This window comes from Crocuta crocuta, unplaced genomic scaffold (assembly GCF_008692635.1).
Source record: "Crocuta crocuta isolate KB4526 unplaced genomic scaffold, BGI_CrCroc_1.0 scaffold147, whole genome shotgun sequence".
Lineage (NCBI taxonomy): Eukaryota > Metazoa > Chordata > Mammalia > Carnivora > Hyaenidae > Crocuta > Crocuta crocuta.
The window spans coordinates 7,754,005-7,770,426 of record NW_027532594.1 but is presented as its reverse complement, the minus strand read 5'-3'; the positions used below and the strand labels follow the sequence as shown (position 1 = coordinate 7,770,426).

At 36.5% G+C, this 16,422-nt stretch overlaps 1 protein-coding gene across 4 annotated transcripts; it reads right to left on the bottom strand.

Moving 5' to 3' along the window:
• Positions 1-3,336: 3,336 nt before the first annotated feature.
• Positions 3,337-16,292, bottom strand: FAM229B (family with sequence similarity 229 member B). Of its 4 annotated transcripts, none has more exons than XM_077780019.1 (4): positions 16,191-16,292; positions 6,794-6,896; positions 4,860-4,998; positions 3,337-3,561 (listed from the first exon to the last, which is right to left on the bottom strand). In XM_077780019.1, the coding sequence occupies exons 3-4, from the start codon at positions 4,982-4,984 to the stop codon at positions 3,444-3,446; spliced, it is 243 nt and encodes an 80-aa protein (XP_077636145.1). In that variant the 5' UTR covers positions 4,985-4,998; positions 6,794-6,896; positions 16,191-16,292; the 3' UTR covers positions 3,337-3,443. The 4 variants fall into 4 exon arrangements, with proteins under 4 accessions (XP_077636145.1, XP_077636143.1, XP_077636142.1 ...); XM_077780017.1 differs by having other exon boundaries at positions 6,737-6,896; positions 16,180-16,290; XM_077780016.1 differs by having other exon boundaries at positions 6,737-6,896; positions 16,191-16,290.
• Positions 16,293-16,422: the final 130 nt, after the last annotated feature.

Below are 16,422 nucleotides of genomic sequence, written 5' to 3'. Positions count from 1 at the left end.
GTCATTTTCTTTCTGCCTAAAAAACTTCCTCTAATGTACCCTATAGTACAGGTTTGCTAGTGCTGAATTTTCTCAGCATTTTTTAGGGGGGCTGAAATGTCTTTTCTTCATGGCTTTTGAAAGATACTTTAAAAAACTGTTCTATTTCCTTCTTGCCTGCATGATTTCTGATGACAAGTGTACTCTAATTCTTATTTTTGTTCTTCTGAAAGAATTTTCTCTCACATTTAAAAATTATCTCTTTATGGGGTGCCTGGGTGGCTCAGTTGGTTAAGCGTCCGACTTTGGCTCAGGTCATGATCTCACGGTTCGTGGGTTCGAGCCCCACATCTGGCTCTGTGCTGACAGCTAGCTCAGAGCCTAGAGCCTGTTTCAAATTCTGTATCTCCCTCTCTCTCTGACCCTCCCCTGCACACGCTCTCTCTCTCTCTCTCTCTCTTTCTCTCTCTCTCTCAGAAATAAATAAAACATTAAAAAAAATTTTTAAACAAATAAAATTATCTCTTTATGCTTGGTTTTCAGATAATTTAATTATATAGCTCTTTCACTTGTTTCATTTTCTTCATGTTTCTTCTTCTTGGGGTTGGTTAAACTACTTGGATCTGTGAATTTACAGTTTTAATTAAATATGGAAAAAATTTGGCCATTATTTCTTCTAATATTTTTCTATACCTGCCTCCTCCTTCTGGGAAGCTACTTACATATATTTTAGACTGCTTGACATTGAAACACAGAATTTGTATTTTCAGTCCTTTTTTTGTATTTCATTTTTTGATAATTTGTATGTCCATTAATCTTTTCTTCTACAGTGTCTAATTTGTTCTTAATATCATTCCATGCATATTTTTATTTCAGATACTGTATTTTTAGTCTCTAAAAGTTCAGTTTGGGTCCTTATATACGTTCCATTTCTCTCATCATGATTATGCTTTCATCTACTACCTGTTTATAGGAACTTGTCTGCGAATGTTATCATCTATCATTCTGATTCTGTTTCCATTGACTAATAATTCTCTTGACTATGGATTGTATATTCTTTTTTGCATAACTGGTAATTTTTTATTGGATGGTGATCATTGTGAATTTTACATTTTTGGCACTGAATTTTATTGTAGTTATTTAAATCTTTTTTTTTTTTGAAGATTTAATTTTAAGGCTCAACCTGGATGACTCAGTCAGCTAAGCCTCCAACTTCAGCTCAGGTCATAATCTTACGCTTCATGGGTTTGAGCTCCACGTTGGGCCCTGTGCTAACAGCTCAGAGCCTGGAGCCTGCATCAGATTCTGTGTCTCCTTCTCTCTCTGCCCCTCTCTTGTGTGCTCTGTCTCTGTCTCTCAAAAATAAATGATAAAAAAAAAAAGATTTTAAGTAATCTCTACACCCAACATAGGGCTCAACCTTACAATCTGGCGATTAAGAGTTCCATGCTTGGGGTGCCTGGGTGGCTCAGTCAGTTAAGTGCCCAACTTCAGCTCAGGTCATGATCTCACAGTTCATAAGTTTGAGCCCCACACTGGGCTCTGTGCTGACAATTCCGAGCCTGGAGCCTGCCTTGGATTCTGTGTCTCCCTCTTTCTCTGCCCTTCCCCAACTCACACTCTGCCTTTCTCTCTTCTCTCAACCATAAATAAACATTAAACAAAACAAAACAAAACAAAACAAAACAAAACAAACAAAACAAAAAAGAGTTCCAAGCTCTACTGACTGAGCCAGCCAGGCACCCCTGTAATTCTTTAAATCTTAAGGTTTTTTCCCTCCTTGAATGTAGTTCAGTTACTTGGAATCAGTTTGATCCTTCCAAATCTTGTTCTTAAACATTCTCAGGGAAGGTCCAGAACAGCTTTTAGCCTAAAGTTATTACTAACTCCCACCCCAAAGCCAACTGCACTGAGGCAATATCTTGCTGATAACTCTATTAAATGTTCCAATGCTCCATGTATTAAAAGATCTTTCCACTATAATTTAAACATAATTTATTTCCAGCCTTGTATGGACTCTGAGGAACTTTTCATAACTCCTTTCTCCTTTCCTACTGTTCTTTCCCCAGTCTTGGAAAATTTCCTTCCTGGATTTTGTTCTCTTGTTTTAAGAAGTATTAAAATTTTATTTGTCATGTAATTAAGTTACTTAAGAATCACTGTGACTCTCTCAAATCTAATTTTAGCTTTCAATCTAGTGCTAATTTAGACCTCCTACTAAGGTGTGACCTTTTTGAGGTCTCTCTTCAATGCCCCAAGGTCTTTCTACTCTGGCTGGTTGGAATTCAAACACCTCTAGGCACTGTGTGAATTTTTCAGTTTATATTATATATTATGTACTTATACATATTATCACATATTACATTATAAAACTCAGTATTTTTCCATCTATAAATCCCTGGTAGTTATTCTTTTCACTTCATGTAGTACACCTGTACATATAATTATGTAATTATAAGCCTATAAATTCTTCATTTAAAAAGGCCTTATATGTATATTTTCAGGTGCAGCAAGGGAAACAAGAAACTGGGGGAACTGTACTTGACCCTAAAGTCAGCCTTTTGGAGAAGACAATTTCATAGGATGAATGGTGGATGGTAACCATCAAGAGGAAAAGAAAACAGGATCAGCTTCTTTGGACTAGTGTAAGAAAAAATTAAATGAATGAATGAATGAATGATAAAAACAGAGAGCTGGCCTAGACCTCAAAACTGATTCTTAGATCTAATCAAACAAAAAGATCTATCTGAGGTTTCTCAATACCAATTATAAACAATTTCAAGAAGACTGAAGGGATCTAAGGGACAGTGTAATGATGGGACATCATTTTTTCATGGAAAATAGGTGTTAGAGACATAGTCTTGACCCTCATTTGTAATAAATTTAACCAATAACCTGAGCTCCCATATGTAAAGTTATATGCTTTGCAGATGAACTATGGACTAAGAACTTTCTTTGGTCTCAGGTATTCTTTCCAAAATGCATGATCTACTGGGCTCCATTTCTTACCTAATATAATTATTCCTCCTCAGAACATTATCAAAAGATATCAAGCCAGGTATGAGGGTATTCAAGTAAAAGGATTCAGCTAAGAGGCAACCCAAATATAAACAAAGGAAACCAGCCTAAAACACATTAAGTGCTTAGAAAAGGCCCTTCATGATTGATAATCAAGGTGGATTAACCTTCATCTTGAAATATTGATATTAACGATCCACTGTGAACAAGATGATCTCCAAAGGACCTTCTAATGTGAAATATTATTCTGTCTTATCCATCAAACGTAACTGATGGCTTAATACCACACATTTTACAGACGACGTTGTCTTTTCCTACTAAAAGTAAATATTTCAACTGTTGTCATCGTCCAAAGGTGCCACCACTTTATTTGTTTATCAGATCATAAGATGATACTGACCCATTACCCTTGACCTAGTCAAACCTCTACAAAAGACTTAATGATGCTATTTAGGATGCATTTCCTTGCTGCTTTGTGCAGGTGCCTTTCGCATTGTTGCATAGACAGTGATGGGAACATCAGTTATCGTCAGGCAATGACTTCCAGGGCATCTTCGGAGTTGCCTGAATAAAAAAGCAAAGCACACGCGGTTAGATACTAAAAGGGAAATATTCCCAGAGCAGCAAAGTTTGAGTTCATATCAACTGTTTTAAATCATTTTGAAATCTCTGAATGTCACAATATTGATGACGTTGATGAGCCAGACATTTTAGACTTCTGTTGCAAAGAAATTGTAATTGTTGCTATACATTTAGTCACAGGAAATCATAAATATAAAGTAATCCACTAAATGATCATTTTGAAAGGTATGCAGTGATTACTAAATGGCAAAAAAAAAAAAAAAAAGCAGGCGGGCAGGCGGAGTGCATAGTTGTAAACATTTATACATATATGCACTTTAAAATAACTTCAATTGAGTGATTTAAAGGAACCTAAATTAGAATATGTGGAAAAAATATAAAACCGAATATACTAACACCTTAAAATAACTTCAATTGAGTGATTTACAGGAATTCTAAAACCTAGAATATGTGGGAAAATATAAAACCGAACATACTATTCCATGTACTATTCAAATATTGATTGAATCCTTAAATGACATCTAGTCCAAAAATACATCTAGTGCTTGAATTTCTATTCCATCATTCCCACCAGATAATCACCCAATGTCAAACATTTCTAAACACCAGTGCTTAGTACTTCCTAACATAGCCCACTGCATCCTTAAATAACTCTGATTTTTAAAGTACCTACCTTATGAAGCTTAAATCTGTGTTCTAAAAGTTTCCAAACCATGAGAAGTCTAACAGTGTAGTAACTGATGTTTTGATATGGTAAACAGCAGGAAAGTGGAACAAATTCTATTTATTATGGTTTCCTTCAATTTTGCAAAAAACGATTTTTGTTTTATAGAACATTCATACTCTATATCACTAGCTTTCTGCTAAAGGTCAAATCAAAGCCAACATGACACTAATTCGGAGGTCATAGTCTTCTTTATATTTGTAGCCTTACACCTAACATGTAAAAGGACTGAAGATTTGCTTATTTAAATGAATGTTATCTTTCTTGTAACTATCAACAACAACAACAATCTAGCTAAAGATTGTTAGCTAGAAAAAAAGAAAGAAAGAAAAAGGAAAGAACTGGTCTATCACTGAGACAGAGTTACCAAAAACAAACTGTGCTAAGAACACCTGGAATCTGTTAATACTAATTTCATAACAGCAATCAGCAAAGTTTGTTAATACTAATTTAATGGTCCTGGACTTTTTTCCTGCTAATACTGAACATCAACTAAAGCTTATATTGATGATAGCCATTACACATTTCCTCAGCCATCGGGATGGGAACACCAGACCTGGTTGGTGACATCTCTTTCACATTACAGGCAGCACTGGAGCTCAGCCCAGATTCTAGCCCAACTGAAGAATCTCCTCCTTCCACTGGAAACCTCCTTGGCTGGGTCCCGAACCGAAAAGGCATAATTCACTGAAAACCTATATTAGAAAGTTAAAGTAATGGAGTGGGTGTGAGCTGTCTTCAAAAAGTCCTTTGGAGTCTTTAATGTTATTATTTTGTCTAGTTATGTGGAAACATGCTGAAAATGATGTTTTAAAATATCTTTAAAAGTACATAAATGCCATGTAGGGATACATGTAAGGACACAACCCCTCCTTACTACAATATTAAGTCTAGCAACAAATATAAAACAGCCATTAAATGGTAGAAGTGAACTATGCCCTATTGTTAAATTACTGAAGTCCATTTCTACTGTGTGGGGGAAAAGAAAAGTTTGCTTGAGATGGTTGTTGCAATAAACAAGCTTGAGTCCCTACCAACACTCCCCACTGCCTCTCAGTCTACCTAAGCCCTTCTCTTCCTTTGAGGTATAGCTGAGCCTCACATCCTCCGTGATGCCTTCCATTAACCTTGTTCCTGACAATCATTCATTTCCCCTCCTCTCTACATTTACATCACCTTAGGTAAGAACGTGCGTTGGGCGAGATAGACTGACTATGTAATCCTAAGCAAGCAACTTGACCAAGTAGGTTTCTCAAGGATAATTTGAGAATAATAGTATATCTACTTCCAGGGTAACAGTGTGAATTAAATAAGGTAAAATGTATTAAATGTAATTAAATTAGGCAAAATGTAAACCACATGTAAAATACAGTGCCTAACACATAGTCAGTGTTCAATAAATGTTATTATTACCCAGCAGATGCTATTGAGCATTATTAAATATATGTACACACACATGCAATTTAACATAATGTATATATGATATATATGATATGATACACGTACACACAAACACACATATACACATGCAAATGTTTAGAACATAAGCTCTTTAGCGCCTACTATTGCCTCTACTTGGAATTGTTCCCCACCCCACTGCTCCCACTCCTTACTTGCTAGGACCAGCTCATTCATTAAGTCTGAATTTGCATTTCACTTTCTCAGGAAAGCCTTCCATAACCACTCCATTATATAAATTTTCATAGCACTCTCTATTTTTGCTTTGTAATAGGTATTACAATTACGTATTTCTCAACTATGACACCATGGACATTAGAGGCCAGATAGTTTTCTGTTGGGGAGGAAAGAAGTTGGCCTGTGCTTTGTAGGATGTTTTGCATCCAAGGCCTCCACCTACTACATGCCAAGAGCACCTTTCCCCAAAAGTTGAGACAATCAAAAATGTCTCCAGACATTACCAAATGTCCCGTGGTGGAGAAGGAGAATAAATCACCCCATGATGAGAACTATGCCCTAATTTTTTGTAAATGTTTTTGGTTAATCATTGTCCCCCTCCCCCATCCCTATGTCTCATGTCTTCATGTCTGTCTTTGCCACCACTGACTGAATGCTTAATACCTAGAACAGTGGCTGGCACACAGTAATTAGTAACTATTTTGTCTAAATTTACATGTGTTCAACAAAAGACAGGAAAAATGAAATATGTCTTATTATGGTTTCTTATTCCTAGTACAGTATTCTACGCCTAAAAAGTGTTTTTTGTGGGAATAATAAAACTAAATTATCAAAGTTTAATAATTTGAATATTGTATATAATGTTTTTTATAGACTATGTGCTTCCTTTATCAAGGAAAAAAGTGATGCTCAATGACAAGTTAGTAAAACCACAGTGAAATCTATGGTTTAGTATTCCTATCTAACTTCTGTAGGTATGAAGTCTTAGCTAACTTGATCAAGAATACATAGACTTACCAAAATAGGCTGAGTCTGATTTCTGTAGAGGTGAATAAATCAACTGCTTCTACTGACCTTCCATAGAAGATTGGAATTGCCAAAGGAATGATGATCAAATGTTCCAGTGATGCTTAGAAATTATTACATCAGAGGATTCTTTCACATAGCTTCCTATCTGCTAAAGAATAAAAGGTCACAATTCATGGCTCCAGCAGCAGGCCAAAACTTAGCTAAAAGTTGTATCTAAAGTTTGACAGTATTGTTCTTGTCACTGCCTTATTCTCCAACAATGTGAAGTATTTTAATCTATGAGTGAATTTATCTATATTCTAAGCCTACAATCTAATCTGTACAAAATCATGAGATTCTTCTCACTTTATATCCCACTTTCTTCATTATCTTTATCTTCCATTTTTTTTCCTTAACACAAACTAATCCAACCTAACTATGTCCTCATCCCACACCAAAGGCCTCAAGCTGCACCCTTATACATTTCTCTTTGGCTCTTCCTATGTGGGATTCTTTATACCCACTCTCTCCTTAATGCCTAGACTACCTCTCCTTTGCTATTTCCTCAAGAGCCTTGAAACTCCCAGATGACAGAAATAAGGCCAGTTGAGAAAATAAGAATACATTCTGTACTGTCCTGTTTTGTTCCCTGGATCTTGAGCCTCTGTCCTCTGTTGTATCACCTTGTCAAAGGAACGATGATCAAATGTCCCAGCAACATGAGAAATTATGACAGCAGAATTTTTTCACATAGGTTCCTATCTGCTAAAGAATAAATTGTCTCAATTCATAGCTCCAGCAACAAGATGCAACTTATCTTCTGGACTACCCTTCCTCTCCCAATTTCTGTGTCAACAGCTTACCTCACTGAATATAATACTAAAATATAACTCTTAAGCCAGAACATTTCTCTTCAGCTAATCTCTTTTTGTTTTTCAATTTTCATAGTTGATGGCAAACTATTAAATGACATTAAGCATTTAAATGTTCTTTCCTGGGGCGCCTGGGTGGCTTAGTTGGTTAAGCGTCCGACTTTTGCTTAGGTCATGATCTCGCGGTTCGTGGGTTAGAGCCCCGCGTTGGGCTCCGTGCTGACTGCCAGCTCAGAGCCTGGAGCCTATTTCAGAGTCTGTATCTCCCTCTCTCTCTGACCCTCCCCTGCTCACGCTCTCTCTCTCTCTCTCTCCTAGAAATAAATAAAAATATTTTTTAAAAAATGTTTTTTCCTACCTACATTTTATGCTGTTTCCCATTGCTCTGTTTTCATATGATTCATGTTATAGAAATTAGCACTTTACATAATTAAATTGATGTTAGACAAAATCTTACCTCTACCTTCTTTTTCTTACCAGGGTACTATCTGTGAACAGCTGATCATAATTTTAGCTTCGAGAAACCATTTAACTGACTGTGTCATAGTCAGACAAACTGAAATAATCCTGGCAGTTATTAGCTAATGTATCATTAGAACCTAAACATTCAATCCTTAGGATGGCAACATTTTTTAAGTTTACATTTTCTGGTAGAGGTGGCAGTAGGAAACTAATGGGTTTTGACATGATAATTAGGTTTGTATTTTAATACCATGTTAACTCTGAGACTGTGAGCAAATCACAAAAAGTTTGCCTGAAAAAAATGGCATTAATTTCTACATCATAGAGTTATTCTGAGGAATAAAAAAATCTCCCATGTCTGGGATACAAAATTCCATCACCATATAATCTCTTAGTGCATAATTCTTGACATCAGAGTGTTCAAACATTGATTTCACTTTTTAGTCATTGATGTATTTTTAAACTACAAAGTAAGTATCTGCATGTAAAATAGTCAAAAATCCTCTAATTTACCACTAATTTTAACTAGTTCTTTGGCACAAGTTGTACCAAGTTTCCTTTTTTAGTATGGATGATACAATGAAACAAACCAAACAATAGTCTTAATGATGAAACTTCCTAGTACTAGAGTAATAATACTCATCAGAAGACAAAATGACCTTGACTTTCCAACAAGAGAAATGGATGAATATGTGAAGTATCAGGAGGGGCGGGTGGAAATGGTGAAATCTCTAAATACTCTTATTCCTTATAAGCCCAAGAGTAATAATCTTCCAATCCTCAGAATATTGATTCATGAGATGCAGAAAGGGGTAATGCTTGAACTTAGCATATCCTAAGAAAACAGATCTACTACTAGAAATAATTCATTAATACAACAAATATTTGCTGAGAATTCACCATTAGCCAGGCATGTGCTAAGTGCTGAAGATAAAATATTGAGCAAAACAAACACAGTGCCTATCCTAGTAGAGTTTATAGGTTAGGATAGTAGAGTTTACAGGTTAGGGTGGGGTATGTCCTTGACTAGGCTATCAAACGCAAATCTAAAGGATGAGTAGGCATTCACTAGGTGAAAATACAGTGGGAAGGAAAAACATTGAGACAGTTGGGGAGGGGACAAACAGAGGAAACAGCATGTACAAAAGTCATGGGCCAGTAGAGTGGACAACCGAAAATACGAAAGACCAGCATAACCACAGCAGAGAAAATAAAAATCAGGTCAGAGAAATAAGTAGAGGCTAAACCAAGCAAGAACATAAACCCAAGTCAAAGATTTTAGACTTTTACTTACAAGCAAGGGAGCTCACAAAAGAAATTTAATTTCTCAGGAAACATACTAGGTTTCATTGATTTTTCTGTTTATTTTCTGTTTTCTATTTATTTGATTTCTTCTACAATCTTTAGTATTTCCTTTTTATGTTTACTTTAGACTAAATTTGTTTTTCTTTTTCTAGTTTCTTAAGATGGAAGCTTAGGCCATTGATTTGAGACCTACCTTCTTAATATAAGCATTTAATTCTATAAATGTCATCGAAGTACTGCTTTAGATTTATTCCAAAAATTTTGAAATTTTGTATTTTCATTACCTTCTATTAAAGTTTCCCCTTTTGGTTTCCTCTTTGATCTATGGGTTATTTAAAACGGAGTTATTTTGTTTTCAAATATTTGGAAATATTCTAGGTACTTCTCTTTTACTGATTTCTTACATTCCATTGTTGGCAGAGAATATTTGTCATATTATTATAATTCTTTTTAATTTATAGAGACTTACTTATGGTCACAATTTGGGCTACCATGGCAAATGTTCCAGCACAATTTGTTGTCACTGGGTGAAGTGTTCTATCCATGTAATTAGTTGGCTGACAGTTGTTCAAGCCTCTGTATTCTTACTGATTTTCTGTATTCTTCATCAATTACTGAAATAAGATGTTGAAATCTCCAACTATACTTATGAATGTATGTTTTTCTTTTCTATTCTGCTGGTTTTTAAATCATGTGTTTTGAAGCTCTGATATTAGGTGCATAAATATTTAGTAGTGTTATGTCCTCCTGATGAATTGACAACTTTATTATTAAAAACTATCCTTCTCTTCCCTAGTATAATAGTCTATGCTCTGAAATCTATTGTCTGAAATATATAAAGCTACTTTATATTCATTAATGTTAGTATAATGTATCTTTTCCTATCTTTTTACTATTAGCCTATTTGGCCTCCTTTATAGTTAAAGTGGTTTTCTTATAAACAGTATATAGTTGAGTCTTGCTCAACTATATGCTCAGAGATCTGCTCTAATGATCTCTGACTTTTAATTAGGGTGTTTCAATTATTGACATTTAATGTGATAGGTACGATTGCATTTGCTTGCCCTCTTGCTATTTGTGTTCTTTTTGTGCTGTTCTTTGTTCCTTTTTGTTTATTCTGTTCTTTTGAAATAATGTAGTATATTTTATGTATCTATTCTATCTCCATTATTGGCTTATTGCTTTACAATCCTTGGCTTTGCTTTTGGTTACTTTAGAGTTCATAGTACACATTTTTAACTTTTCAGTTTGCATTAAATAACATTATACCACTTCACATACACTAAAAGAACCTTACACTAAAAGAAATTCACACTGGGGTGCCTGGGTGCCTGAGTCAGTTAGGTGGCGTCCGACTTCAGGTCAGGTCATGATCTCTCAGTTCATTAGTTGGAGCCTCACATTGGGATCTGCTGAGCCCACTTCAAATCCTCTGTCCCCTTCTCTCTCTGTCCCTCCCTTTCTCTCTCTAACAAAATAAAATAAATTAAAAATTTTTTTTTCTTAAAAAAGAAACATTGAAAGAATCATTTCCTCCCTCCTCCCTGTATTATTTTGCCATACATTCTAGTTCTATATTCTATACTATAAACTCCATAACACATTATTATTATGTTTCTCTTTAAGCATTCTTTTTGAAGAAATGTTTTAAAACAAGGAAAGTCTTTTATACTTACCCACATTTTCAGTGTTTTTATTCCCTTGAGTAGGTCCAGATTTCCACCCAACATCATTGCCCTTTTATCTGAATGTTTTCATTTAACAGTTCTAGTCTACTAGTGATCAATTCATTGCGTTTTTGTATGTTTTTACTTCATCTCCATTTTTGTGTTTATTTATTTTGAGAGAGAGTATGTGCAAGTGGGGGAGGATCAGAGAGAGAGGAAGAGAGAGAAATCCCAAGGAGGCTCTGCACTGTCAGAGCAAAGCCTGATGCATGGCTCGAACTCATAAACCATGAGACCATGACCTGAGTCAAAGTTGGACACTTGACTGAGCCTCACAGGCACCCCACTTCATCTCCATTTTTGAACAGTATTTTTGCTGAGCATAAAATCCTAAGTCAGCAGTTGTATTTTGTGGGGCTTCTTTTTTTTAAGTACCTAAAGATTTTTGCTCAAGTTTTCTGACTTGCATGGTTTCCAAGAGTCTGCTTTGTTCCTCTACATGTAGTCTTTTTTTTCTCTGAGTGATTTTAAATTTTTTCTTGGCCGCTGATATTAATTTGATTATAATGTGCTTGGTGTGGTTTTATTCCTGTGTCTAAAATTTCATTGAGCTTCTTGGGTCTCTGGGTTCATAATTTTTATCACATGTGAAAAATTCTTCAGACATTATCTCTTCAAGTATGTTTTTGTTTCCTCTTTCTGGAACTCCAATTATACAGTTTATATAAAGCTGTCTAAAGGTGTCCCACAGCTCACTGATCCTTTTTATTATCTTTTGATTCTGTTTTATTTTGGACAGTTTCTACTGTTAAATCTTTAAGTTCACTACTCTTTTCATTTGCAATGTCTAATCTGCTCTTAATTCCATCCAGTATATTTTTCATTTTCGACACTGCATTTTTTAACTCTAGAAGTCTGACTTGGGTCTTTTATATTTGTGCCTTCTTAATCTTTTCATGCTTCCCTCTGCCTTTTTGAACATATGGAGTATTTATGTTAATGTCCTTGTCTACTAATTCTTTCATTTGTGCCATTTTTTTTTTTACTGATTCTTTTTACCCTCATCTGGAGTGTGGTTTCTACATTTTTAAAATCTTACAATTTTTCATTTGATGACAGACATTGTGAATTTTACGTTGTTGGATGCTGGATTTTATTTTTAGTTTTCTAAGCACTTTCAAGTTTCAATCTGAGACAATTATTTGGAAATAGCCTGGTCCTTTGGAGACTTGATTTTATGCTTTCCTAGGCTAAATCAGAACAGCCTTTCATCTATGGCTGATTTGTCTCCACTGCTGAGGCAGTTTCCTTTACTGTACTCAATTCAATACCTCCAGATACTACAGGGTTCTTCCACTCAAGATGTTGGGAATGTAAACTAGTTCCACCCTTGTGTGAACTACCAAAAATGTTCTGCCGGCTTCGCCCAGTGGTTCATTCCTCAGTAGGGGTAGTTTCCCCACATGCACGTTCTGATCAGTACTCAGCTTAAGGCTCAGAGAAATTCCCTGAAGATCTCCAGAGCTTTCTTCATACACTCACTGCACTCTTGTACTTTGCTCTGAAAATTCTAGCTGCCTTGTTTCCCCAGAATTTTCAATTCTGACTCCCCAACTCAGGATGGCTGCTGGGCTGTGTGTGAGCTCTGTTCAGAGAAGTCACAGGTCCAGTCCAGATTCAAGTAGAGGGGATTACACAAAAGTGGGGGGCAGAGATCATTAGGTACCCTCTTAGAGGCTGCTTACCACAGATGCTGTATTCTGTCATGTCTGAGAATGCTTGTCATGTACTTATAAATCTTGTTTATCAAATATTTCTGGCCTTCTATCTTCTGGAAATTGCAATCCCTGACCCCCTTATGATTACTTAGAGCCCATGTGACTAGTTTTGGCCAGTGAGTTAACAACAGTCATTAACTGCAGTGTAAGATCCTCTTTCTGCCACAAAAGCCAAGAATGTACGAAATAGTGGTAGCTCAGCGATCTGGGTGCCAGAGTGAGGAAAACATAAAGCATAACCATAGATACCTCCCAAAAGACATGAATCATGTGCCAAAAAATAAAAATAAACCTTTATTGTTTTACATCACTGAGATTTAGGAGTTAGTTGTTTTCATAACTTAGCAACATTTATCATGATTTATACAGACTTAGAACTGCCATAACAAAAATCTAAAATATGTCACTAGGATAGTGGTCAGGCAGCAGGTGACAAGGAAACTGTCCCTGGAAACTGAAAGGATAGTTACTTATGTTATTAGAAGAAAGCATATTAGAAAAAAAAAAAACCTTTGAAAAACTCTTGTGATAACCTAGAAGACAGATGATTTACTAATGAACCTGAATTCGACGGGAAGAGGTTAGAAGGCAATGTTGGTAACACGTTGGTTGCTATGGGTGTGTTTGTCAAGTTATATGAAAGAGAGATAGGCTCAGAAATGCAGTGTGCCAACAGGAATAAAAACAGATAGAGCCCTCACAAACTCTAATGATACTTAAGTCACAACTTGGAAAATTAAAGGAGTATAATTTGCTTGGAACACATTGTATGCCCCCTCAGAACTTTGAAACAGGCTTTCAATGTCGTCCAGTACTGAATGTGCTATATAGGATTCTAACAAACCCCAACAGTTTTTTCTCTACCACTACCATCCTTCCACTGCCACTTCTGTTTCTTGCCTGGTACCCCAAGAGTTCTTTTATTCTGAAAATTGAGTAGCTTAACCAGGATATATCCTCATGTTGACTGTTCTAAAGAAATTTTTCCATGGATTCTGGTATATCCTCTTTTTATTGAAGTATAATTAACATACACTACTATATTAGTTTTAGATATTTCTATACATTACTCAGTATTCATCATTATCGGTGTACTCTATTTTTTTCTATAATCCTTAGTCCTGTATTCTTTTAATCTGGAGATTTTCTTTCCTTTATTATTTTTTATATCAGTAAGGACATTTCTTCTTCCAGTTGCTGTGTTCTCTATTCAGGGGCACTTATTAATCTAATGTTGATCCATCTTTGTCTCTTTCACATATATTATCTTCTAAGAGCTTTAATACCTTTGTCTTTTGCCTCAGTATTCTCTGTGATTATCTCAAACTTCTCATCTACATCAGTAATTTGATTTTCAGCTCACTGAAATCATGCTCTACTTACTCATGTTTCTAATTCTTCATTTCTAAGACTAGTTCTTCCACTTACAGCTAGAATTTGAAAATTAAATTATTTTTTTTTCACTGTGTTTGTATCAGAGGAGGTATACCAGAACTCCGCTAGAGCTATGTATAGCTTCCCAGGATGGCCTGGGTTCTGCTTGCTTTACTGAGCTTGCTGAATATCTTAAATGAGGTCTCAATCCATCTAATTAGGAGTATATTCAACTCCAGGATATGCGCAAATATATGACTTAGATGTGGACTCCTGGAAAATATAAATCCTAAAAAGTTCATCTGCTACTACTAAGGTCCAGAAATGGCTGGTATACAAGGTTCTGCCTTGATTCTTAAGCAGAATTCTCTCTTAGTCTGATTCTCTCCAGACTGAAGTTATAAATGAGACTTGTTAGAACTGTTGTTGTAGTTAGGACTTTCTTAATTTAACTTGTTCCCATGTATGACCTGTGGGGAATAATGACTTAGACATAACCACCATATGAGAGATAGAGCTCTGAGGGGTGCCTGGGTGGCTCAGTCGGTTAACCGTCTGACTCCAGCTCAGGTCATGATCTCATGGTTCATGGGTTCAAGCCCTGCATCGGGCTCTGTGCTGACAGCTAGCTCAGAGCCTGGAGCCTGTTTCGAATTCTGTTTCTCCCTCTCTCTCTGGCCCTCCCTTTCTCTCTCTCTCTCTCTCTCAGAAATAAATAGATTTTTTTAAAAAGAGAGAGAGAGAGAGAGAGATAGAGCTCTGAGAGGACAGGATACCAGATGAGCCAACACCATAACTCACTGGCAAAGACCTACTTCCATCACTGCCTACAAACTGGACCAAACTTTGCAAATTCTGAAAGCCCCAGACTTTGAGACTTCAACATCAAGACCTGAAGTCAAGTGTTGGAGGTTCCAGACTGCACCTCCACCACTGACTCCAGGCTCACCAATCAGCAGTTAAGAGAAAAATTCAGCAATTGCAGAACATTCTTGATTAAAAGTTGCCTATTAATCACCAGAGATGTAAGTACTATTTTTCACTAAGGTGAAAAATAGCCAAATGGAAACGGGAGAAAGCCTCAGCACCATAAGCCACCCATTGCAATTTCAAGCCTACCAGGCATTAGAGAAATGTAGTAACAACTAATTATTTGCCTTCGTGGAGGAATAAGATGTTCCAATAAAACAAATATTATAAGTTACCATCACCACACACTAATTGCCCATATAATTAACTTTGTTTTTAATGGAGATGGCTTCCTACGATCTTGTAGTTCCTCAGAATTTTTGTAGAAAATATTAATTTCAGTAAAGAAGTGCTGGAGTTCTTAATTGAAATCTGTTCTAAATTGATCAACAGGAGTTCAGAGTATTTTTCAATGTTTGACAATTTTCAGTACTTGGTAATGTTCAGGAATGCCTGATATCTTCTCCTTCCTTGTATCTAGTTTACATAAAGCAAATGCCTAGTTTTAATTTCATCTCTTCCCCAGACATCTATTTACTGATCTACATCCTCATCATCACTGAATCCTACTGCACTTAGTCAGCAACACATAATATGTAAGTCAAAATATTTTTTTACTATTTCATGTGTATTTTAAGATTGTAAGCTTCTTGGAGCTGGATCTATGTCTTGATTTCTTCTGAATACCCTAGAGGACCTAGAAGTTAATGTAGGGAGCATACAGCTTCAACGAACACTGACTGGGTCTCTGAAGCGTTTTGTCAAAGTGTATAAACAGCCTAGTTTCGGGTGTACCCTGACACGCCTATTTGGGGTTTCTTTGTGCTCCTCTACACCGTTTTCTGTTCAAACAAAGGGCTTCCTGGATTGACGCATTAAAGCTGCGTCCCAGGGAACCTGATTCAACGGAATCGGACCCCCCACCCCCCAGGGTGTTGAGACTGTGAACAAAAACTGGACCTCTGACAGCCCATAAACAGTTTTAAAGACACACATTTTAAAATCCTACTCCAAAGCCTAGTTACCCGCCAGTTACCCTGGCCTCCGCAGCTGCCGAAGCTCAAAGATGTTGGCAAGCAGCTATGATCTGCGGTCCGGAGGCCCCAGTCGCTATAGCAACGGTGGGACGCAGGTGCACTTGCGCGGCCTTCTGACGGAAAAGCTTAGCTTGAACCGAGAGGAGAGCGTAGCGACAGAAGCGACTTGCGGCAGCTGCGTGACTTACGGCTGCCCCGCCCCTCGGGGAGTGCTGCTCGTGGGCGGGGCGG